Source organism: Thalassophryne amazonica, chromosome 7, assembly GCF_902500255.1.
Source record: "Thalassophryne amazonica chromosome 7, fThaAma1.1, whole genome shotgun sequence".
Lineage (NCBI taxonomy): Eukaryota > Metazoa > Chordata > Actinopteri > Batrachoidiformes > Batrachoididae > Thalassophryne > Thalassophryne amazonica.
In genome coordinates, this window is record NC_047109.1 from 119,012,864 (window position 1) to 119,039,673 (window position 26,810).

Below are 26,810 nucleotides of genomic sequence, written 5' to 3' on the forward strand. Positions count from 1 at the left end.
AGCAAACCTTGACCGGCCTCATGACACACTTAACAAACAACAACACACATAAGCCAGTCCGGTACATGAACACATATAAAAGCACACACAAGGAAAGAATTGGGAAAAGAAAAACCTCCATTGCTGCTGTGTTGAACTCACGCAGCAGCACTGGAGAGCAAAAAAAAAACCCATAGCACAGAAAAACAGTCATAACAAAAAACAAATCACAACAGATGACAGACGACAGCTGAGACTTGGATGTGTCCAGACAGACAGCCCAGAAGGCCGCCCGTGGCGCCATCGACAGGCCTCATCTGTCCATCCTGGGGGGGATCCCAGTCCTGAATCAGTCCCACCAGAGTCTCAAAGTCCCACAGTCAACATCTCAGGACGGGGAAGGGAGGGAGGGAGGGGAGACAAAGAGGCGGGGGAGACAAGGAGCGAGGCTATCAGGAGTGTTCCTCAGGGGGAGGATTTTATCCCAGCGGCCTTGAAGGACAGCTGGTGTTTGGAAACCAAATAGATATCCAGATTAACAGACGCCTGGCAGATTCCACAGTCTGAAGCTTCAGAGTGGCTCCCAAATACATCTGAATAGAGGAGATGTGGTCTTACTGACGATCAAAGCGGTTTTCCAGTGCAGCCATTCTCCCCGAGATGGATTCCAACGTGCGGTTGACACCCGCCGACTGAGCTGACACTGCCCTTCCAATCGAATCAATCATGTGGGGCAGCATGGACGGGCCAATTAATGCCGCCTCCACCTTCTTAATTTTCCAGTAAACCAGTGCTGTGGCCACCCCACACAGCAGAACCCGGTCACCACAGCTCCAAATAAGTAAACATCTTCAACGTCCTCCACAGACAATGTGTACAGGCACATGACTTGCCACCTCCGCCAGCTGTCCATCACGTAACCCGCCACATGTGTCCCAGCAGGACAGGTCGGGTCCTCCGCTCCCGAGTGTCTTGTGGGAAAAAATAGTGTCAATTGCGTTCAGAGACCACTTGATCAGATCCATTTTGCCATTTTCCAGAGGAGCAGGGCTGGCAGCCTCACAGACAAAACACGCTACAGTAGCAGGAAAGTTGGGGCGGGAGGAGCAGAGAAAAAGGGAACGTGCTTGGATCCATGCGTATGCACACTTTAATACATCTGGATATTTTTGTGCGTACAACAGTTTTTGGGTTTTGGCGTACGCCATGTTTCATTAGGACAGCCACGCAAGTCTTTGTACATGAGGCCCCAGATGTGTTTTCCAGTGTTTCTTCTGGGATTTTTATTAGCAGCAGAGGCACCCTCCTGCACCATCCTGCACCCTCCAACCAACACCATGCCCCACCCAAAAAATAATAGTAAATTATTGCTATTATTATAGTTATTGCTATTGTTGCATATAAAAGTCTTTAAAATGTCTTGAAAAGTGTACCTTTCTGTTAAGTGTTGGGGGGGGGGGTTACTCCTTCTGACCCTTTGCTTCTCTGGCTACACTCCTGTACTGTCTCTGTGAGCAAGAGGAAAATAGCTGCAGCAATGATGAGATAAACATGTTTATTTTGGGGAAACTGCTGATTGGCCTTTAAGAAGTGTGTATCACATGTAGTGTTCATCAGAAACAGACCTGGTGTGTATTTTAATGGAGAGTGAAATGTTTTTTATGAAACAGAGCGAGACTGATGCTCTGTTAGAGCCACAAGCTGTACTATTTCATATAGAGAAAAAGTTACTCTGTGAACTGATGAATGTTTGTAGAATATTTTATTCTCATTTGTTTTAAAGTGTAATGTGCTGATCAAATAAATGTGTGCACACACGTTGCAGTGTGTACGTGCTCTACTGAATCATCGGCAGCAGCCCTCTACCTCTTGCATGTAGAGGAAACACCCGTTTGATAGCTGGCCTGTTACAGATTAGTCCACTAGAGATGTAGCTGAGCTTAGTGGTTAGTTGTTTTGTCTTTACTTGTCCAACAATGGAACAAGTTGGAAGTGGTTTACCTAATGTTTTTTTTTTTTTTTGTCTTCATGCTCAGCAGATAAGTGTTAAATGTTTGTGTTCAGAGCGTCTGGTGGAGAGTCTACGTCTGCCTCAGGTGCCCATCCTTCATGCTCAGGTCTTCCTGTTCTTCAGAGTGCTGCTGTTGCGCATGTCGCCTCAACACCTGACGTCTCTGTGGCCCACCATGATCACTGAACTGGTGCGCAGAAAACAACATACCCTGCAAATGTCTTCGCATCTGTCTGGGATTTATTTTATTTATTAAGCACTAACGAGCCACCACTTTCAGCTAGAATTCAAGATAATTAAGAGTTTTTGCTGTAGCTCTACAAATGTAGCGTTAAGATGCTGATTTTTATCTTCACCTGTCTTTCTGAAGGTTCAGGTGTTTCTGCTGATGGAACAGGAGCTGACAGCAGATGAGGACATTTCAAGGTATTGATTGATACCAAGGAGACATTAAGGATGACCTTATCCTTTGTTATATTTACTGCCCAAATGCACTGACAACTAGAAGAGTACTCCATAGACTGGACACTTCTGTTGCACGCAGAGTTCACTGGTGTACGAGCCCCAAATCTACCAAACCAAATTTGCTTAGTGGACAAATGGTTGTCACTTTCCATTGGACTGATTTAAGCTGCATCAAATTTATCAGTGGTAGTGTTAGTAGAAGTAGTGATTTTAATATGTAAAATTAGAAGTAGTGATCTTAATATGCAAAATACATGTTCCTATTGTACAGTTTATTGATATGGAAGTTGGTGAACAGAACTGGTTCATTAAGTCTTATCATAGTTCAGACTCTTATTTATGAATTAGATTTTTCTGATGTGATTCCCTAATTACAGTTACACAAAATGTACCTAATGGGAATCTGTCCATAAATACATAAAGAAGACTGATGACGACCATGAGACCCGTTGGTGCTCGTGTTCATCCCCAACACTGTGGCATGATGAGAGACTTCTGCCTCGATGAGACACCAGCCCATCATAGGTTACTATCCCAGCTGAGACTGGTGGCCATTTACAGCTGGGTGGACTGGGACAGTACAGACGTAGTGTCTTGTCCAAGAACAGGTAGCATGACTGCGAGTCAAACCCAGGTCTGAGTATCAGTAGCCCAACTCCTGATTACTTAGCTGCCTCCTTTGCTGAGGTATGTAATGTAAATGTGTGCAGGCTTTGTTCATGAAATGTTGACTCCTGTCATTTGTAGGACATCAGGTCCGTCTGTAGCTGGGTTGGAGACCACATATTCTGGAGGGAACGGCTTCTCCACCTCCTACAACAGCCAACGCTGGCTCAACCTCTACCTGTCTGCCTGCAAGCTCCTGGACCTGGCTTTGGCCCTGCCCCCAGAAAGCCTGCCTCAGTTCCAGATGTGAGGAAAACACATCTGGGTGCTAATTGGACATGTCTTCTTCAATTATCTGGAATTCCTATTGTGTTTATGTTTTAATGTGAATACTTAACATGTATTTGTTGTGACATTGGATTGAGTGGAAAATCATAAAACCACAGCATGTGCCAGTAATTTAGGGACTAGTGTGTCTGGAATTGGACACATCATGATGGTGTTTTTGGAAGAAATTATTGAACATTTTTGATCTTTTAAAAAATGGGAAGACAGTCATTTCTGAGTGAACGCTCCCCTGTCACAGGTACCGCTGGGCCTTTATACCAGAAGCATCAGATGATTCAGGATTGGAAGTGAGACGCCAGGGGACTCATCAGAGGGAGTTTAAACCCTACGTGGTGCGACTGGCCAAGCTGCTGAGGAAACGAGCCAAGGTACGTCGTCCTTCACCTGTCCACAGTAATTAAATGATAGACCGCTGTCTGTCTGGTGCCTCTCGTTTCCTCTGATGAAATCTGACACACCATCTGTTTTACAGAACACAGCATTTATACAGTAGTGTTCAGAATAATAGTAGTGCTATGTGACTAAAAAGATTAATCCAGGTTTTGAGTATATTTCTTATTGTTACATGGGAAACAAGGTACCAGTAGATTCTCACAAATCCAACAAGACCAAGCATTCATGATATGCACACTCTTAAGGCTATGAAATTGGGCTATTAGTAAAAAAAAAAAAAAAAAAAAAAAAACTGGAAAAGGGGGTGTTCACAATAATAGTAGCATCTGCTGTTGACGCTACAAACTCAAAACTATTATGTTCAAACTGCTTTTTTAGCAATCCTGTGAATCACTACACTAGTATTTAGTTGTATAACCACAGTTTTTCATGATTTCTTCACATCTGCGAGGCATGGAGTCAGCCAACTTGTGGCACCTTTCAGCTGTTATTCCACTCCAAGATTCTTTAACAACATTCCACAATTCATTCACATTTCTTGGTTTTGCTTGTTTGATGTCACCCCACAAGTTCTCAATTGGATTTAGGTCCGGGGAATGGGCAGGCCACTCCAAAACATTAATTTTGTTGGTTTGGAACCAAGATTTTGCTGGTTTACTAGTGTGCTTGGGGTCATTGTCTTGTTGAAACACCCATTTCAAGGGCATGTCCTCTTCAGCATAAGGCTACATGACCTCTTCAAGTATTTTGACATATCCAAACTGATCCATGATACCTGGTATGCGATATATAGGCCCAACACCATAGTAGGAGAAACATGCCCATATCATGATGCTTGCACCACCATGCTTCACTGTCTTCACTGTGAACTGTGGCTTGAATTCAGAGTTTGGGGGTCATCTCACAAACTGTCTGCGGCCCTTGGACCCAAAAAGAACAATTTTACTCTCATCAGTTCACAAAATATTCCTCCATTTCTCTTTAGGCCAGTTGATGTGTTCTTTGGCAAATTGTAACCTCTTCTGCACGTCTTTTATTTAACAGAGGGACTTTGCGGGGGATTGTTGCAAATAAATTAGCTTCACACAGGCGTCTTCTAACTGTCACAGCACTTACAGGTAACTCCAGACTGTCTTTGATCATCCTGGAGCTGATCAATGGGTGAGCCTTTGCCATTCTGGTTATTCTTCTATCCATTTTGATGGTTGTTTTCCATTTTCTTCCACGCGTCTCTGGTTTTTTTGTCCATTTTAAATCATTGGAGATCATTTTAGATGAACAGCCTATAATTTTTTGCACCTGCGTATAAGTTTTCCCCTCTCCAATCAACTTTTTAATCAAACTACGCTGTTCTTCTGAACAATGTCTTGAACGTCCCATTTTCCTCAGGCTTTCAAAGAGAAAAGCATGTTCAACAGGTGCTGGCTTCATCCTTAAATAGGAGACACCTGATTCACACCTGTTTGTTTCATAAAACTTACGAACTCACTGACTGAATGCCACACTATTATTATTGTGAACACCCCCTTTTCTACTTTTTTTTACTAATAGCCCAATTTCATAGCCTTAAGAGTGTGCATATCATGAATGCTTGGTCTTGTTGGATTTGTGAGAATCTACTGAATCTACTGGTACCTTGTTTCCCATGTAACAATAAGAAATATACTCAAAACCTGGATTAATCTTTTTAGTCACATAGCACTACTATTATTCTGAACACTACTGTACATGCCAAAAATAATAATAAAAAAACAATATGGATACTGCAGGAAAGTGGGAAAACCACCTTAAATAGCTTCATGGTTATATGTACATACAGAATTACTTTTCTGTATTTGTAATAAGTATATTCTCTGTGATTAGCAGGACAAGCAAGACATATTACAACCCCCAAAATGATGGTCACCGGCCTCGGAGGATGTTCATTCAGTTGTTTAATTTTGTAGAAAAAAAGCAGATCACAGACATGACACAAAACTAAAGTAATTTCAAATGGCAACTTTCTGGCTTTAAGAAACACTAAGAAATCAAGAAAAAAAATTGTGGCAGTCAGTAACGGTTACTTTTTTAGACCAAGCAGAGGGAAAAAAAATATGGAATCACTCAATTCTGAGGAAAAAATTATGGAATCATGAAAAACAAAAGAACGCTCCAACACATCACTAGTATTTTGTTGCACCACCTCTGGCTTTTATAACAGCTTGCAGTCTCTGAGGCATGGACGTAATGAGTGACAAACAGTACTCTTCATCAATCTGGCTCCAACTTTCTCTGATTACAGAGAAGCTTGAATCTTCAACTGGACTGGGTTGCTTGACATGAGGACGTTTCGCTTCAAATCCCAGAACCTTCCTCAGCTAAAATTGTTGCTCTGGTAGTCTGACTTCTGTCTTGACTCTTGTAGAGAAGAATAAAACAGAAGCCAACAAAAACTGGAGTTTTTTAACCTAACCAGACCCCTCCTACCGAGAGGCAGACTGCTACAGGCTAGAGACTAAACAATAGCTCTAATTAGCACCTATTGTGCTCTAGTTAGCACCCTCCTAATGACAGGGCAGCTGTCCCTCCTAATGATGGGATGGAAGCCTCTCCTGATGGCTCCCTTGACGATTCTCCTGATGACTTGAATGACTCATTACCATGAACAAAAGACTGAAACTGCTTTGACCTGAGTACCTCATTGTAAACAGGGGACAAAGCGTGTCTGAGACCCCCTCCCCGGTTAAGGCTGGGTTTCAACTGTTTTACAAAGAATGCTTCCTTGACACCTCTCTCAAACCATTTCTTCTCTCTCGCTAAGATTTTAACTTCCTTGTCCTCAAACGTGTAGTTAGTGTCTTTCAGGTGGAGATGAACTGCAGACTGAGGTCCACTGGCGCCCTCTCTGCGGTGCTGGTATAGCCTTTTGTGTAAAGGTTGCTTAGTCTCACCTATGTAGGCAGTGGACCTCAGAGGACAAGTTGGGACATGCCTATCTCGACTTTCAGTGCTTACCAGTTGAGTGAGTATAAGAGAAATTGTGGAGAGCTGGGCATGTCCCAACTTGTCCTTTAACACTCCGAAACGGAGGTGTTCCTTTGTCTCGCTTCATCAGCGAATCGGTCGTGATGCGCGAAGCCTCCGCGCGGCTTTCCATGATAAAATCTCTTGTTAAAAGTGAAATCTGCTGGAAAATGGCTGATGTCCAGCTCTTGTGATAACAAGAGAAATTGCACACGACGGTCCCGGCTCCACACAGCCATCCGTTTAGAAATGATGTGGTGGTTTCTGCCTCTCGATGGCGGCTCGGAGCGCGGCGCACCGTGCGCATTTGTGGACCGTCCTTAAAGCTGTAGTAACACTGCTTATTCTCTGTGAAGCCCGTAAAATTTTCACCGAAAGCCAGATAAATTTTTCGAATGGTTTCCAGCTGGCTGCCTGTCTCTAACAGTTTCTGAAAAAATTCTGATGGAAAAAAAGCCCAAATCATTCCGCCATTTCCTCGCAATGAAACAACGACGAGAGGGGTGGACCAGTGCTCACTCAAAGCCTGCCCACAGGTGAATGACGCAACCGACAGGCGTGGAAAAACTCTCGCATGCGCACGAAGGTTCAAGCTTGGCTGACGTAAAAACATATACCGTATTTTCCGGACTATAAGTCGCACCGGAGTATAAGTCGCACCAGCCACTTTATCCATTATAAAGAAAAATAAACCATAAATAAGGTCCACTGGACTATAAGTCCCATGGACATACAGGTATGTTAACATGAAAAGTTCAGATGATAATATTGTGACGGCTACCGTTTTCGGATGCATATTTCACCAGTCGCAACTTGTAATCTGCAGAGTATGATTTTCTTTTTGGTGGCATTTTTTCGGGCCTTCTCCGTTGTCTTGTTATGTTATCAGTAACGTTAAAATTTTTATTTTTCTATGGTAGTCAGAAGTCGCAGGAACAGTCACACAAGCCTCGAGTGCCCTCTCGTGAGCTGCATTTTACCTACGGATATGTTTGTATTTTGCGGACCACATTGCGAGCCGAACCATGCAGCGCCTACCTGCACAGCTCATGACCACCCAGCGGTGTCGATCCAGCTCCTTCCAAGTGCAGACGCTAATCCTCCGCCGTCGCTCAGTGCTCCCATGCAGCTCTCAGCGTCAACTTAAACACTCTGCTCACACTGATATCCAAGGGTTGAAGCTGTCTTGTTAGCCGTCCCGGAATAAACACCATGTTCGTCTGCTTCAAACGCTTTTCACAATCATCGACGCCAGCTCCTTCCAAGTGCACACGCTAATCCTCCGCCGTCGCTCACCCAATGCTCCCACGCAGCTCTCAGCGTCAACTTAAACACTCTGCTCACATTGATATCCAAGGGTTGAAGCTGTTCTGTTCGCCAAGCCGGAATAACAGCAAGCACAGAGTTCGTCAGCTTCACACGCTGTGGGTGAGGTGAGGAATACGCATCCAAAGTTCTGTTCTCTGATTGGTTATCGCGACCAGCGTGAACTATAGGATGGCCGTCATACTACAGTGCCCATGATGCATTGCATTTCCTTTTCCGGTGGCCATTTTAAAACATAGATCGACTCTGTCACGTAAAATTGTTTTGTTACAGTAAATTAATTGAGATCCTACCGGTATATTTTTCATTTATAAGTCGCACCGGAGTATAGGTCGCACCCCAGGCCTAAACATGTAAAAAAGTGCGACTTATAGTCCGGAAAATACGGTAAATCAAATCCATATAGTTTTTGAAAAAAATAAAAAGGTCCATTACTTTTCTAACAGACCTCGTACTAGTTTAACTCTGAATGTTGACACAGTGGGACGTGTCTGAGCCTGTTCAAGTGGGCACACGTCTAAAGTCTTTCTTCTGTTTGCATGTGATTTATGAACCTTGTTGCTCATCACAGCTGTTGCTTTTTCAATATTCTGGATGTTACAATATGACGACATGTCCATTTTTATTTACAATTAAAGAGTTGGGCAACATAGACCTGGGTCCAATACCCATTGATACTCTCTGAATGTCTTCTTGGAAAAGACGCTTCATCTGCGTCGTCTCAGTCCACCCAGCTGTCAATGGGTACCTGTCATGGTTGTGGACATGAACCTGTGTCAGTCTGTTGTCCCTTCCCTTACCAAAAAGTAGTACATGCAAGTATGTTTCAAGTATACTTCCAGTTTAGTTTTTATATACTTATCAGTACTATTTTTTGGTAAGGGTTCTGAACGGACTCACAGACTCAGCTTCTCACATGTCAGTACTTTCTGCTGTCTTTGCTCCTGTCTGAGCATTTTACATACAATCAGACTTCTTTTTTTTTTTTCTGGATTCCTTGTGTCCTTCTGCATCTTCCTAGGCCACGCTTATTTGCACTTGGATAGTTTTTCAGCCATTTTAAATTGTTTGCAAATCTGTTTTTGTTTGTTTTTCTTTCTTCTCCTCCTACAATTTTTGTTCAGTCTTTCTAAAATTTGCCACATACCACGTTTGAACCGAGCCACACAAGTTATTACATGGCATTTTGATCTTCCTTTCTCTTTTTCTGCTATTGGCTGCCAAAGTTAAGTGGGTGTGGCTTAATTCACTAAATGTGGTCTCGCTCATGAAGGAATGACTCTTTGGAGTCAGATGTGGGAAACATGATCAGCATGGCCTTCTTCAAAAAGTGATACCTTTAGCGACTTGTTGGGGGCGCTACAACCACCGCAATAGACTACATCTTAGTATCACAGTTCTTTTTTCTGGTGGTCTTGTGTTCAGGCACCTCTTGCATGTTAGCCCTGCCTACATCCACGTTCTAGCTTTGCGGTCATTTTGAAATATTCCAGCTCTTCATATTACACCTGTTGCTCAGAGACCGTCAAAGTTATGGCAGTGAAACTTGTTGTGTAGCTTCCACAAGGCACCCACATCTCATGAAATGCACCCTTACAAAGCACATGGTGGCGTTTTAATAACCACACTTGCCTTCTGGTTAATTACTCGCGACATGTAACACATAGAATCATATTTTTTTGTCATTGACATTCTTTTGAGTGCCCTGCAGTTAACACTGGGCACGCCCACTTTTGCCCAGAACATTTTTCACCATTTTAAGTTTATTTTATTTTTTTTGTGATTATTCCTACACTTTTTGCCCAATCTTGATCATATTTGGCACATAGCATGTTTAGATTGAACTGCTCAAACCTTAGCACCTGGATTTTTGATCTTTCTTTCTGTTGTGCTGCTATTGGCTGCCAAATGTGAGTGGGTGTGGCCTAATTCACTAAATATGCTTTTGTTCATGAAGGAATTACTCTTTTGAAGTCAAACTTGGGGGACTTGATCAGTATGACATTCCACAAAATCTGATACTTTAGGTGACCTGATGAAGGCGCTCCAACCACCAGCACTCACTACTCCTGAAAATGTATTTATTTATTTTAGGATACAGTTACAGGTCATCTGAGTGACAGGGGAACATGTACCACAGCCATTATTTGTGTGGGTGAAATGTGCAAACAGGGCTTGGACCCCGACAGTCGCAGCTTGAGGTTATATTTCCTGTTTTAAATTTGTAACATAAATACTTTTTGTGCCAATGCAGTTGAAAGTTATTGGTAGAATTATGATTGTAATTTATGGCCTTGCCTTACAATATAAAGCGCCTTGGGGCAACTGTTTGTTGTGATTTGGCGCTATATAAAAAAATTGATTGATTGAATTTACTGATAAATAAACCAAAGGATGTTTAACTAACCTGAAAATATTCAGTAAAGTAATAATAAAAAAAACTAAATCCTTTGATTAATGGATTAATTGAAAAAATAATTGCTTGTTTAATTAATGACGAAAATAATCCTCAGCTGCAGAGCTGATTAGTGAGTTCTTTCAGCTTCTGCTTTCATTTGGGGTTGTCACAGCAGTTCCCCCATGGATCAGCAGGTTGATTTTTGGTACAACTTTTACACCGGATGCCTTTCCTGATGCAACTCCACATTACACTGTTGAATGGGCAATGATGGCTTTGAACCAGGAACCTTCTGCCTTGGAAGCAAATGCATTAATCGTGCTGCCTTAATTACCACTCATTAATAACCTTTAAAAAAAAAAAAGACGTCAAACTTATGAGTGAGGTTGAGCTGACCCCCCCCCGATTGATTATTTGTGTTGTTTTGCTGCAACGTAATGAGTTCTGGTCCATTTCTCTCTCCTGAAGAAAAATCCAGAGGAGGACTGCTCGAGTCGAACGCTCGCGTGGGATCCAGGACACCTGCTTCTGACCCTCTACGTGATCCGTAGCATGGAGCAGCTGCTGCCATTCTTCAACCTCCTCAGCCAGGTGTTCAACAGCAAGGCCAGCAGCCACTCAGGCCCCGCCTACAGTCACAACCCCGGCCACGCCTCCTTCCCCGGTCACAAGGAAGGCCACAAACTGGAGAGCCAGAAAGTGTTCTGGAGTCGAGCTCGGCAGAACATTGAGGAGATGGTGGAGAAAGACTTTCTGGAGGGTCTTATTAAGACATGAGAACACGGTGAGGCATTTAAAGGGACAAACTTGACAAACACTAGTGAAAAAAAAAACTGCACCTTGTACATGAAGCAAACACGGGAATCCAATTGAGGAAACACAATTTGTACATTTTGTATTTATGATTCTTTTATGTTTCAGGAGCGCTTGTGTTGAATTTTAATTATTTGTATATATGGAGCAGCTCTGATGATAAACTTTTACCACTTTGTGTGATTCTGATGTTCTGCCATTCCGTATTGATGTGACTTAATAAAGATTTCTAATTGGAATGTTATACATTCTGTGACTGCCACCATAATAGTATAAATATGTACACTGTCATTGACACGTTTATTGAATTTGAAATTCCAGAGTGTGGAAAGACTGATTTCTGTCAATCTTACAGCTTGATCACCCTTAGTTTATAGTTTTGCCTGGTTGCAAAGTATTAAATGCATCTACATAAAATTTATTTTGTATTCAGATATAAAAACAGCAGCTTATGAGATTCTGTAAGACATGTCTTTATTACTGATGGTGCTGGACCTTCAACCAACAGGATCCAGAACTGGAAGTGAGAAGTTAAGGGTCTAAGTTTCTCCTGTTTTTGTGTGGGGTCAGCCGGGTCATGTGACCTAAGGTCAAAGGACACTTAATCCTCTAACTCCTGCCTTACTGGACAACGTGCTCTGCTTACAGGAATTGTTAGAAATATTGTTCAAAGTGGAAGAACTTGTTACAATTTGGATGAGATCCACACAATGGCTCTGATTGTTACGAGGCTGTACGATGGCAATGAGTCATCAGTGAGCAGGTTTCTGAGTGGTGATGGTCTGAAGACCTGCAGCAGACTGTCTGTTGGCTCCTCTTGCTGCATCGTTCCATCTCTGTCATTCAACCTAATATAAACACAACTACAGCAGTATGGAGCTAAATCAAGGCCAAAAGTTTTGTAATCTGAAAATAAAAGTTTGAAAAATAAATTTTGAAACTAAAAATTAAAGTTTTGTAATCTGAAAATAAAAAAAGATTGAAAAAATAAATTTTGAAACTGAAAATTCAATGTTCTTGAATTTTATAATCATTTAAAAAGTATCAAAATAAAAATAAGATATATATTTTTCAGTTTGAATACATTTTTTTTCAGCTCTATTTTTTTTAATCAAATTTATTTTCATTCATATTTCTTTTTTTCACCTTCAGATCTTTTTTTTTCACTTTCAGATCTTATTTTTTCAGTTTCAAACTTTTGGTCACGTTCTGGTGTGGGAGCGCGTGGCTTCGATTGAGAGGGGCGTGGAATTATGAGTGACAGGAGAGCAATCAGTCCTCACATGATGTTGCGTTCAGGAAACGTGGGTACTTTGATAGATAATGACTCTGCTCCCGTCTCCATCGTGGATTACTATGCGGCTGGCGCATGAAAGAAAATAGAATGAAAGTTTATTACGAGGCTTTAAACCCTCGAGATAAAGCTGTTTATTGTGATCGATGTGTAGCAGTTGGTTCAGTGGATCCGTATGTTGTACCGGATAGTGAATTTAATGACGATGTAACAAAGTTGACCGCCCGTAAAGCCAAAGCCGCCCGGAAGAGCGCTCTGGCTACCGGCGGTGTGAAGAAGCCTCGCTGTTACAGGCCTGACACCGTGGCCCTGAGAGAGATCCACCGCTACCAGAAATCCACCGAGCTGCTGATCCACAAGCTGCCGACCAGTTTAGCCTCGCCGGCCTCCTGCAGAGCGTCACAGCGGAGCTCTGAAAGCGGAGGTCGGTCTTCAAGTCCTGAGCGATTTCTCTCACCAGGTGCTGGAAGGGCAGCTTGTGGATCAGCAGCTCGGTGGATTTCTGGTACCAGCGGAGTGCCACAGTGCCAGGCCTGTAACGGTGAGGCTCCTTCACACCGCCGGTAGCCTGAGCGCTCTTCCTGGCGGCTTTGGATTTACCGGCGGTCTGCTTGGTTGTGTCCATATTAAAGCTTCCTTCAGATCTGCTGAACCAGGTCTCTGTGTGTGTCACTTAGAAAGCTCGTAACACTCCGCTGCAGCCTGTAAAATGAGCGACCTGCTTCATTTTCATGCGGCGATGCTGCGCTGCGTTCACTGTCTTGTGTGCATTTGGGACTCATCGGTTTTTTAGGTATAGGTGTTAAAGTTTTTAAACATCAAAAATGACCAAGAGTGGTCTAGAATTACTTTTAATAGACATCTTTAGCATCACTTGATTTACAGGCATCAAGACAACACAGTGGAGAGAAACTGTGTCATTATCTATCAAAGTACCCACGTTTCCTGAACGCAACATCATGTGAGGACTGATTGCTCTCCTGTCACTCACAATTCCACGCCCCTCTCAATCGAAGCCACGCCAGAACGGGGCCAAAAGTTTGAAACTGAAAAAATAAGATCTGAAAGTGGAAAAAAAGATCTGAAGGTGAAAAAAAGAAATATGAATGAAAATAAATTATTTGATCAAAATAATTACAGAGCTGAATCAAAAATTTATTTAAACTGAAAAATATATATCTTACACTTATTTTTATTTTGATAATACTTTTTAAATGATTATAAAATTCAAGAACAAACATTGAATTTTCAGTTTCAAAATTTATTTTTTCAATCTTTTTTATTTTCAGATTACAAAACTTCTGGCCTGGATTTAGCTCCATAGAGCAGCAACACATTTCAGCACCATGGATAGTGGCAAAGTTTCTGAGCTGCAGTTTATCTGAATGCATGTCTTTTGTAAAAGTTGAGGCTTGTGGGCCAAAGTTACTTTTAAATCCATCCCAGACCAAATCAGGTGATCTGTGATAATAGCTGCATTATCTTCATCGCTCAAAATTAAAAGTGCTCCAATTTTGGTAAAAGGTGATGCAAGTTATTGGGTGAGCTAATAGGATTAATAAATGGAATTGTTTTCCCGTGTTGAATGCTTGTTCTCCAAAGTAAATGTCAAACAAGGTCAATCTCCATAATTGTATTCTCTGAGGTGTGTTTCCCCATAATGTGATAACAAGTGTAATAGATGGTGCAACCGATTCATTTTTAAAACTCAACCAATAATTTACTTCACCTTTTTCTAAAATTGGTGCACTTTAACTTTTCATCCGTGTTGTTGTTGTTGTCCATTCGGCTGCTCCCGTTTTTGTTCGGGGTCAACACAGCGGATACAACTAGATCCTCACTGGTATTTGGCACACGTTTTACGCCGGATGCCCTTCCTGACTCAACTCCAGTGTTACATGGAGAAACACACACAGCCGCTGGTGTTCCAGAGAGGTCTCCCATCCAGGTACTAACCAGATCCTGCACTGCTGAGCTTCTGAGATCTGTTGGGATCAGACTGACACAGAGCAGTCCGGCTACTAACTTTTCATCCCTGTACAAACTGAAATTGGCTTTTGTTGCCATTTGGGCTGTTTTTACCTCATAACTCCAAAACCTTCAGTTATAGATCCAAACTATATCATTTTGGAATCTTTAGACAAATAATGTGGTATACTTCTGAATATGATTGGAGTTTTTTTTTTTCTTCTTCTACTGTGTAATTGTTTGTTGTCCCCTCCCTGGCTGTAGTTTCTGTCCTGGGACGGCCATCATACGTTTTTGTGTAGGTCATGGTACACTGAGGCTGGATTGTTTAGTCACCATAAGTAGTACTGAAAACCTGCTTAGTCTATGGGCTACATGCAGCGTTTTGACAAAGACTGTGTCAGATTCAGTTTTGATACACAAGGTCACCTGACTAAGACCTCGAACCCTTTCAGTGTTTGGGGCCGTCTTGTTTCTGGAACAGTGTAGGCAGTAAAGTCGTAATGATTTCATGCCAGTTAAACTTTCTCCTATATAGATTACTGTACGTTATAATGTTGCAATAGTTTAATGTTGGGCTTAAAACAACCGCTATGTTCTGTTTTAACATTGAGTCTCTGCGAGCATGCGCTGGTACTGCACTGCATCCATGACACCACAGAACCACCGTGGGTCCTCGATCACAATCACTCAGAGACAACCGGTACATCTGGAAAAGAACCATCCATCTGCCACAGCCAAGTGAAATGTGGGTGTGTCCTTAGCTTTCTCCAGCTAATGGGGTCCTCAACACTCAGGACCATCTCATGCATAGAAAAACGTGCCACATGGCCAAAATGTCAAAGTTGATGGTCCCTCATAATGCAAATGATCACCTTCATCTTAAGCTCTTTAATTAACCACTCATTTGACACAAAGTCATTCCAGTGGAACCCAAGGATCCTCCGAAGAGACCTAGTTTTTGCCTTCAGTCACTGGTTAGAGTCACACGTCTCAGGTGTGTCTCAATTTGAAGGCTGAGGACCCAGAGACGCATATGTCACTGCCAAATTGACTGAATGTTGCTACAAGTTCCAGCTCCTTCACCACATAATAATGCACTTCTGATGGATGAGTCCAGGACGTTGTTAAAAGACTGGGCCCGTATCCACGAAGCAGCCTCAGGCTAAAAATAGCTCCTAGTGATGTTATTCTATGAAAAATCTTAGAATGCCTTGAATTCTTAAACATTTATCAGAATTTTCCTTTGGTAAGATGAAAGTTGTCTGCAGAGCACCTTAGGTCTTAAGAGAGCTCCTAAGGTGCCAAACTGGTAAGAGGAGGGAGGAGGACTTTTAAGAAGCCTAAGAGTGCCTAAGAGAAAATGGCAGAAAAAACAGAGAGGTAGGAGAGATGTTCTCCGTATGTAGGATGACTTTGAGTCAGTAACATGCTATCAGCTTGATCTGCATAATTATTTTATGTTAATTTACTGTCTTAATGTATTTGTAAATTGTTTAGGTTGTTGTTATCATATACACACATTATTATCATTATTTTATTGTTATCAGTGTTAGTAATTTTATTTTATTTTTTACTTCTATTTTGGCATTTGATTTTAAATGAACAACAATGGAAATAAGTGTTTTCACTTTCTTGGCATGCATGTATTTTTAACATATTTACAGTTATGTACTTATGTTGAACTTATTTATAAACTCGCGCCCACGCACACCTTTTAATATGTCGATAATCGGCACATGAATGAGATATTTTCAAACATCTACAAGCTGTTTAACAATTCATTTTGTGGTGAATTGCATGAAATAATGAAAGACAAGTGAGAGCTTTTCTCTTTTTGGCACTCTGCCACTAGGAGGCGCTCTTATTTTTCAGATGGCATCAAACAATACACTTTTCACGGTGACATTTAAGTCACTAAACCAATTGAACTACAAAAAAGCACAATAAATCAATAACACTAACAGTACTGTTAAACTAACTCCCACAATGCATTGCAGCACAAGAATTTACAGATTTAGCGACTGGCCCGGCGATCACTCCAATTTAATTTTGCTGAGTATCATCGTCATGACATGAAATTATTTTCACAATTACGCATTTTTTAATGCAGTTATATGATCTGTTGATTTTACTGCTCATTCATATATAGGAGTGCAGAGAGTATTTATTTTTTTATTTCCCCTTCCCTTTCTGTAACAACCAATCACAGCTCTTACAGGACCATGTCATAACTAGCAATGGGGTGAATCCCGCCTCCTCACTAAGACAGGAGTTTCTGTCAACTCCTTGCCCAGAGTTGCTCTCAGACACCTCTTGGGTCTCTTTGAGGCTGGGATTCCTTACCAGGATGTTTTAGGCTAACTTAGGAGCTTTTTGAGAGGACTTTGAGATGCAGCGAGCATATGGGCCCTGAATCCTAGTCTTGATTCGGGACCATCTCAAACTCACAAACCCGGATTCCTCACTCAGCTTCTCAAGTGCTACAGTCAGAGCCTCCATCGATTCTGCAAAGATCACAGCATCGTCCATAATGTCACGGACAGTAACGCTTTGCTCGCCAACAACAACGATCCAAGTCACTGGTCTCTACAACCTGACCCAACACCCAGACTACTGTAGGATTTATCTTGATAGATGTTTGTGTGTATAGGATCCTGTGTTGTAAAAAAAATACACTGAATTAACTAACCAAAAAAACTGGACGTGTCAAATCAGATGGCATTTGTTTGTTGGCTGTGAGATTTTCATGATTCTGCTCTTTGCTTCTGTATGGTTGCTGGTGCTGAGCTGGGATGGGGCTGCTCTGGGTCACACGGCTCTGTGAGGTGGTTCTGAAGATTAGCAGTTTGTCTTATTTGAACAAACGCCAAACCTTTATTCTATTTACACGTCTCGGTGTGGTTGTTAGTGTGATTGAGTTTCCACCCCTGTTGCACATCAGGTTATAGCTTTATTCAGCCAAATTAGTCAGCAAACCTTAATGTGATTGCAGCTGTATGAATGTTAGACTCAGATTATTTGCTGTGATTAATATCACGTCTGTGTTTTGAATTTCACTGCAAAGTGTGTCTGTCTGCAGAGCTTTCTTCAAAATGCAAAGATCACTTTCAATCAAACATGGTGGATAAATTTAGTGGACAGTCCTCTTGCAACACAGATTATGCCAAGGTCATAGTTCAAATGTCAAGGTCAAATCAGAGGCCATTGTCTAAAATGCTTTTGCATTTCTTAGGAACCAGATGAGAGATTTAAATGCAGTTTTGTGCACAGATGTCAGTTCGTCTGACAGCAGTCCTGATGAAGTCTCTTGAAGTTGAATGATTGCTGCTGCTGCTGCTGGTGATGAGGCACTGCAGTCTTATGGGTCACCAACCCAACCCAGAAACAGCAGAGGTCACGTGACTAATCAGCTGACTGCACGGTGACCTCCAGGAGCACGGCTGGTGACCCCTGGGATGGCTGTTAGAGTATTTATTGAGCTAAATGAGACATTTACAGATGTCACTCAGCAGGTGGGGGGTGGAGGGGGTCAACGAGCTGCCCTATTTTATAGACTAATATATACACAAAAACACTCCTTGGTTTCAAATATTTATAATGTCAAAAGTGACATGAATAGTTTAACAATTCTGAAGAAGAAGAATCTGCAAAAGAGAAAAAAACTTGATGAGGTTCTGCTACTGTAGATACCAAAATTGTAAAATTATTCATGTCACGTTTGGTATTATAAATATTTGAGACCAAGGAGTGTTTTTGTGTTCACCCTGTGTGTATATAATATATATTATGTTATAAGCACAGGTGATCTGCAATAGAGACAGTGATTATTTACAACCCAAAACGAGATTAAAAGATGACACCGGAGGCTGCGAGCGGGATGTGACCTTCATAGTGTCTGCAGCCTCCACGAACAGATCTCGCGATAGGTGCTGTGGAAGCAGGCGGCGAGGCTGGTAAATATCGCGTGATCTGAACGGTGCCGAAGAGGCGGGGCGACGAGCTCAGAAATACAAATAAATTAACGGAAAAGAAACACACCGCCACCCATCGAGCCGGTGGATAAACGAGCGTCACCGGGGTCACAGCTGGGCCGCAGAGAGGAGGAGAACACCGCCGCGGTACCGGAGGATGCTGAGGAGGAGGCGAGGAGAGGAAGCGAGGAGACATCCAGCAAAACAAAAGGCTCCAATTTACAACCCACACCGAGAGTTCGGACTCGGATTATTACGCTCGTGTCGCTTTTTTATTTTCTAGTTCCAGAACCGCGGACGCGCACAGTTCCAGGCTTGTTATGCAACTGGGATCCGTTCCGTAGGAAGCGGGCTGAGTTCGAATCCCGGCCGAGGAAGACTGATCCGGTCTGTGTGCTGACGGTGGACAGCGGGTCTAAGATGTCGGGTCAGACTCTGACGGACCGCATCGCCGCGGCTCAGTACAGCCTGACCGGGTCCGAGGTGTCCCGGGCCGTGTGCAAGGCCACCACGCACGAGCAGACCGCCCCCAAGAAGAAACACCTGGAATGTGAGAGACCATCTCTAAACCTGTCTCTGTCTCTGTCTCTGTGTCCATTCCCATCTGCAGTTCTCCTCCTGTCCTCATCTCTGGTTCATCTGAAGTCACATCTGTCTGATTCTCCAACTGGTTTTTATCCATATCTGTGAATCTCTCTTTATGTCCATCTGTCTGTCCATCTCCATCAGAGAATAGCTGTATATATCTCTAATGTGTATATGTTGCGGACATGAACGAGTGAAGGTCTTCAGCATCTCACCATGTCATTCCCGGTTTGTGGCTTTTTCTCCACTGGGCTGAATTTTTGTGTCATTTCCAGTTTGTGCCTCCGTCTACCACAGAGAGCTTCGCTCGTATAATTCTCCAGTTGTCTTTGTCTCTGATGGTTTTTTCTCTATATCTCTACGGTAACAAGAAAACCCGACCCCCTGGAGAAGTCAGGCCAGGTTAAAAACTCGGCCCGGGTTGGGGTTATCCCCCGGCTCAGTTCACACCGGGTCGACTTCTGTATCCATCTCTATTACCATCTGAAAATGTATAATTCTCTGATTATCTATATCATTCGCCAACTGGCGTTATCTCCAGTTCCATCTGCATATAGCTACAATATCTAACTCTCAGTCTGTCTTTATATCTATTTGCTATGTCTGTATATCTGTATTTCCATCTATGAAAGGCTGTAGCTCTACATATTTCTTCATCTGTATTTGTATACAGTGGGTAAAAGAAGTACTGAACATGTGACCATTTTTCTCAGTAAAAATATTTCTAAAGATGCTGTTGACATGAAATTTTCACCAGATATTAGTAACAACCCATGTAATCCACATATAAAAAGAAACCAAAACAAATAAGTACACCTGAAGAAAGGGAGGTGCAAAAAGATAGGGAAAGCCAACACACCAGCTGGAATCTGTCAGTAATTGGAAAGCAGTCCTGCCCCTTGTCAGTGCAAATTAATATCAGCTAGTTCAGCCCCAATTGATAGCCTTTAAAAAGGTGCGTCATTACCAAGGTGTTACTCAAGAAACATGATGGGTAAAATGACAAAATACTCCGAGTCTGGGGAGCAATGTGAGCGAGTGAATTCGGTCTGGCTCAGGTGATCCCTCCACCATCCCCAATGAACTGGATCCTCCACTCATATTGCTCCCCAGACTCGGGATGTTTTGTTTTTATACCTCAGCCGTGACTATATTTTTATGAAACTGATATGTTTAACAAGATTGGGGATCCAATTTGTGTGGAATTATTGTCCCTCTGCCAACAAAGATGGCTGAAGGTAAGTAGTTCGGCACAATGTGGATCCAGAAAAAAACGATGAAGATGAAACGAGGGTGGACATTTCAGCAGGACAATGATCCCAGACACACAGACAAGGAAACTCTCTAGAATGGTCCAGCCAATCAGCTGACTGGAACCCAACAGAACATCTGTGGAGAGAACAAAAGGTCAGAGTTCTTGGAAGAGGTTCACGGAACCTTTAAGATCTGAAGACTGTTTGTGTGGAAGAATGGACCAAAATCACACCTGATCAATGCATGTGACTTGTTTCTCCACACAGGAGGCATCTTGAAGCTTCATTACCAACAAAGACTTTTGTACCAAATATTAAATGCATTTCAGTAAGTGTGTTCAATACTTTTTCCCTGTGTCATTTCATCTTGTTACACATAATTTCTGTACTTATATGGTTTGACTTCTTTGTATGTGTAGATTATTTGGGTTGTTACTGACATCTGTTGAACATTTCACATCAGCAGGACGTTTAAAAATATATTTACTGACAAAAATGATGCTGTGTTCAATACTTCTTTCATCCGCTGTATATTCTGTTTAGCAAATCTCTATTTCTGTCTGCAGATAACTAAATCTGTATATAATTCTCCAACAGCTGTTATATCTATGAAGTGGTTATGGGTACGGCCCCTATCCTACCACTTCGTACTTTATCTGATCACGAACTGGCGTGATTATCGCAAGATAAAGATGGACGTCTTGGCGTCAAAGGTGTACAGGAGGCAACTGACGATTTTCAAGCTTAGAACCTATTATTAGGGTTATGGGTCAGTGTTCTACAGGAACTGTGGCATTGGGTGCCGTGCTATTAACAATTCAGAGTTTGCAAATGGAAACTTATAAGCAGCAACGGCCTTGTCCATGCACCACTGGTGGACAAGGACACCAGTGGTCCATGAGTGTATTTGCAAAATATCACTTTTGAAATTAATATTTTATTCTAATGTGACGTGTATTTCAAACTGTTTAAAAATGACTCCAGAGTCTAATAGTTGGTAATATGGGATCGGTAAGGAGCGCTCTTTGTTGGACTTGGTTGTCATACTTGGTTGTTTTGGCACAAGTTTCATGTTGGATGCTGTTCCTGATGCAACTTCACATAACACAGTGAATGGACACGGGTGGATTTGAACCTGGAACCTTCTGTTTTGGAAGCTAGTGCGCTGACCACTGTCTTAATCCTGGACAATTTGAGCTGCTTGTATCTCGCCGTGTTTATTTGCAGAGTTTTCGTAAGTAAGTAAGTAAGTAAGTCAACTTTATTTATATAGCACTTTCACAGACCAGGGTCACAAAGTGCTTCACATGATAAAATCAATAAATACAAAATAACACATACAAACATTTAAAAAGAAAATCAAGCTAAAATGCAGTTTTAAAAAGGTGAGTCTTAAGTTGCTTTTTAAAAACATCGACAGAGTCTATCGAGCGAAGGGAGCAGGGAAGCTCATTCCAAAGGCGCGGCGCCACGGCTTTAAAAGATCTGTCCCCTCGAGTTTTAAAACAGGTACGGGGAACCATCAGCAGGTTCAGGTTGGAGGACCTCAGGCCCCGGGTGCACACATACAGTTGGATCAGGTCCTTGATGTATTCCGGAGCCTGCCCATGCAGAGCTCTAAATGTAAGCACCAGGATTTTATAATTTATCCTAAACGAGACAGGGAGCCAATGCAGGGACTTGAGTATTGGGCTAATATGGGCTCTCCTGTGGGTTCGGGTCAGAAGCCGTGCAGCGGAGTTTTGCACAACCTGCAAACGAGCCAGTTCTTTCTTATTAAGGCACGTGAACAGGCTGTTACAGTAATCCAGTCGCAAAGATATAAAAGCATGTACAATCATCTCTAACTCTTCAAAAGACACCATTTTTCGAAGTTTAGAGATATTCCGGATCTGGAAAAAACAATTCCTAACTAACTGTTTCGTATGATGTTCCAGAGACATCCCTTTATCCAAGATAATGCCAAGATTGCGCAGGCTGCCCTTAACTGAACTATTCAGTTCACCAAGGTGCTTCCTAATAGCAGGCACGGCACTCTCTGGAGCAACAATCAATGTTTCAGTCTTATCAGAGTTCAGCTGCAAGCTGTTTTCACTGAGCCATTCCTTAACTTTGGTGAGACAGTTGGTTAAAGAATTGAGTTTCTGGGTCTCAGTTGTTTTAAAGGAGCAGTACAGCTGCAGGTCATCAGCATAGAGATGATAGGATACGTCACAAAACTGCTGGATCAACTTGCCGAGAGGGATGATATACAAAAGAAATAAAATAGGTCCCAGAACCGAGCCCTGCGGCACACCCCACAAAAGGTCAGCAGACTCAGACATCACATTATCAACAGACACACTAAAAGTTCTACCAACCAGGTAGGAGCTAAACCACTCTGATACAGGACCTGACATCCCCACCAGATCCTGTAGTCTCCTGATCAGGATGCCATGGTCAACTGTGTCAAATGCAGATGACAAATCTAACAAAACCAAGACAGTGCATTTGCCAGTGTCAGCGGCCATCATAATGTCACTCGACACTTTCAACAGAGCCGTGTCAGTGGAGTGAAACTCACGGTACCCAGATTGAAAAGTGTCATAAATGTTGTTAGTCTGCAAAAAGAAAGTTAGTTGGGCACAGACCAATTTTTCCAGGACTTTAGCCAGGAAGGGGGTTTTTGATATTGGCCTAAGGTGCTTCAGATTTGTAGGGTCCAGTCCAGCTTTCTTAAGCTGTGGCTCCACAACAGCATGCTTAAAAGAACTGGGGAACACACCAGTCGACAGGGACATATTAAACATTTTGGCAACACATGGCCCAATAGAATCAAATACATTCATGAAAAGTCTAAAAGGAAGAACATCTAGTGTACTAGAAGATGGTTTAATTTTGCTGATAATGGATAAAATGTCCTCCTGTGTAACAGGAGCAAATGATGCCCAGCATTGAGGGGGTGGTCCCATATGCTGGGGGCCTTGACAAGGTGGCACTGACTGTGGCAGTCTATCTTTTATAGCTCTGACCTTATCAATAAAGAAAGTCAGAAACCCATCACTAGTATTTTTATAGTGAACAGGAGTGACATAAGTAGCAGGTGCCACAATAGAGCTAATAGTTTCAAAGAACGCCTTGGGATTTCCTCTATTAGAGGAAATCAGCAGATTGAAGTAGTTTGCCCTGGCCTCTTCTAACATCTTATTTAGGGAGGCTATTAGGTCTCTCAAATGCAGCCTGTGGACCTCCAATTTTGTAGATTTCCACAAGCGTTCAATTTGATGACAAGATCTCCTTAGATTCATGATCGCATCATTAATCCAGGGGCAGAACTTTTCACGAGATGCATTCTTAGATTTAAGTGGTGCAACTTGATCCAAGATGGTTGCACAGTGACCATTAAAGCTGTCCACAAGGCCATCAATTTCAGTGCATTCACGAAAAAGAAGAGGATCAAACTTATCACAAAAATGTGTGGATGTTGCCCCTGTGATAATCCTCCTCTCTACCTTGGAGAGCACAGGCCTTGGCTGAGACGGCACCCTCAAGTCAAAGAGAACACAGGAGTGGTCGCTCAACAGAACATCCTCTACGCACACATCAGCAACATGCAGACCCAATGTGAAGACCAGATCCAAAGTATGGCCTTTACTATTGGTGGGGCCTGACACATGCTGTTTAAAATTAAATGCCTCAGTCACTGATAAAAGTTCTACAGCATGACTTGATGTGTCATTGTCAATGTGCAAATTAAAATCCCCCATAATTAAAACCCTTTCCAATCGAATTATGGATGTTAAAAGGTCTGTAAAATCCTTTAAAAAGGTCCCAGCAGGGCCTGGGGGGGGGGGGGCGATAAATCAAAATACAATAAAAAGTATCTGAGGAACCAACTTCCATCATAAGTACCTCAAAAGAGGGGGCGTGATCTGTGTTCGTATGTCTGCATGTGAACCTGTCCTGGTACACAGGCCAGGCCCCCACCACGGTGAGAGGGGCGGGGCTTTCCCACAACTAAACAGCCAGCCGGACAGAGCTCATGTAAATGTATGAACTCGTTTTCCCTCTGCCACGTTTCAGTGAGGAAAAGGAAATCCAGGTTCCTCCTGACAAAAAGTTCATTAACAGAGAATGCTTTATTTGTGATGGCGCGTGCATTCAATAATCCGATCCGACTCAGCGATGACGCCTCGGTCGAGCCAGCAGGAAGCAGCGGGATTGGCTGCAGGCATCTCTCACGGTCATGTGACATCCAGCTATACCGGCACAGCCCACGTCGCTCCCAGGATGTACACAAAGACGGCCGAGATGAGCCAGGGATCCAGGTGGGACGTCCATCAGGGATACAGCGATGCAAGGGCCAACCACTGCTGCATGGAGGGATCGCGGAGAGCGTTAGCAGAGCAGCACCATTTCGTTTTGTGCTTTGCACACATAGTTTTATGCTTCAGCCTTCAGTGCTTTGATTCACGTTTTAATTGAATTGCAGCAGGGAGTTCCGCCCTGTCTGCCCGCCGTGCCGAGCAGCTGTGCGCTGGTGTAGAACCAGAGAGAAGTTTGTTAGTTATTCCAATCAGCTGGAGACAGTTTCTCTCTTGCAGGTGAATGCATAATTGAAAATGTTAAAAGTGGTGTTCTATTAAACACACGGGCCTTTGGTTCAGATCTTTTCCCCTGTGATAACAATTCAAGTCCTGAAGGTTAATTTATTTTAATTGTGATGCAGTATTCTAATTTTTCAGTGTCTTGCTTCTGTTCTTCTACGAATTCTCCTCGATGTTCAGAAAAACTCTACCGTTGGAACTTAAACTGCCAAACTTTGGCCAAAGAAAAAATGCGTGATGTTGAGTTCGTAGGATTGTAGTGTTGACATTTATTAAGTGTGAAAACTGAGAAAATTGAATGAATAAACCTGAAAATCAAATGCAGTGGAGAAAATGTATCCAATCGTTTAAAATGGACAGTGTTAAATTAACAGACAAAGTCTCGCATGGAATCATGGGAGTTCGCCCAACCAGTCCACATGTGCTTTGTGGATCTGGAGAAGGCGTTCGACGGTGTCCCTCGAGGCACCCTGTGGGGGGTGCTCTGGGAGTATGGGGTCCAGGGTCCTTTGCTAAGGGCTATCCGGTCCCTGTACTGCCACAGCAGGAGCTTGATTCGCATTGCTGGTAGTAAGTCAAACCTGTTTCCAGTGCACGTTGGCCTCCGCCAGGGCTGCCCTTTGTCACCGGCTCTGTTCATTATCTTTATGGACAGAATTTCTAGGCAGAGTCAGGGTGTAGAGGGGGTCTGGTTTGGGAACCACAGAATCTCATCTCTGCTGTTTGTGGATGATGTGGTTCTGTTGGCTTCGTCAAATCAGGACCTTCAGCGTGCACTGGAGTGGTTTGCAGCCGAGTGTGAAGCGTCCGGGATGAAAATCAGCACCTCCAAATCTGAGGTCATGGTTCTCGACCAGAAAAAGGTGCCTTGCCCTCTTCAGGTCGGTTGAGTGTCCTTGTGTCAAGTGGAGGAGTTTTCGGGGTCTTGTTCACGAGTGAGGGATGGATGGAGCGTGAGATCGACAGACGGATTGGTGCAGTGTCTGCAGTGATGTGGTCGCTGTATCGGACCATCGTGGTGAAGAGAGAGCTGAGTAGGGGGGCAAAGCTCTCGATTTACCGATCGATCTACGTTCCGATCCTCACCTATGGTCATGAGATTTGGCTCATGACTGAAAGAACGAGATCGCGAGTACAAGCGGCCGAGATGAGTTTCCTCTGCAGGGTGGCTGGGCGCTCCCTTAGAGATAGGGTGAGGAGCTCGGTCACTCGGGAGGAGCTCGGAGTCGAGCCGCTGCTCCTCCACATCGAAAGGAGCCAGTTGAGGTGGCTCGGGCATCTTTTCCTGATGCTCCCTGGACGCCTCGCTGGAGAGGTGTTCCGGGCACGTCCCATCAGGAGGAGGCCCCGGGGAAGACCCAGGACACGCTGGAGGGACTACATCTCTCGGCTGGCTTGGGAACGCCTCAGGGTTCCCCCGGAGGAGCTGGGGGAGGTGTGTGTGGATCGGGAGGTCTGGGCGGCTTTGCTTGAGCTGCTGCCCCCGTGACCCGACTCCGGATAAAGCGGAAGAAAATGGATGGATGGATGGATGGATGGATAGATGGATGGATGGATGGATGGATGGATGGACAAAGTCTCACCCATTTGCCAGTTTATTGGTGTATTTTTCTGGCAGAGCTCAGCGCAGATGACGCGGTGGTGATGTGCATTTTGTTTTTGTAGTCAGGAAGTGAAAATAATTCAGATGGTCATAAATTACCAACCGAGTAACAAAAAAAAAACATAGCTTTAAATTTTTACTGTAAACATCAGCTGCTTGTCATGGAATTTAATTTAGTAGCTGCAGAATATTTGGCAGTTCCACT

General features: G+C 43.1%; 2 protein-coding genes across 2 annotated transcripts in view; both read left to right on the plus strand.

The window, feature by feature from the left end:
• Window positions 1-11,581, plus strand: part of dop1a (DOP1 leucine zipper like protein A) — a 156,802-nt gene extending 145,221 nt beyond the window's left edge. The window contains 5 exon segments of the mRNA XM_034175420.1: window positions 2,044-2,180; window positions 2,361-2,416; window positions 3,203-3,367; window positions 3,648-3,777; window positions 10,998-11,581. Coding sequence (XP_034031311.1) covers window positions 2,044-2,180; window positions 2,361-2,416; window positions 3,203-3,367; window positions 3,648-3,777; window positions 10,998-11,306 — 797 coding nt within the window. The 3' untranslated portion in view covers window positions 11,307-11,581.
• Window positions 11,582-18,572: 6,991 nt separating this feature from the next.
• Window positions 18,573-26,810, plus strand: part of snap91a (synaptosome associated protein 91a) — a 222,445-nt gene continuing 214,207 nt past the window's right edge. Inside the window, 1 exon segment of the mRNA XM_034175421.1 lies at window positions 18,573-19,128. Coding sequence (XP_034031312.1) covers window positions 18,999-19,128 — 130 coding nt within the window. The 5' untranslated portion in view covers window positions 18,573-18,998.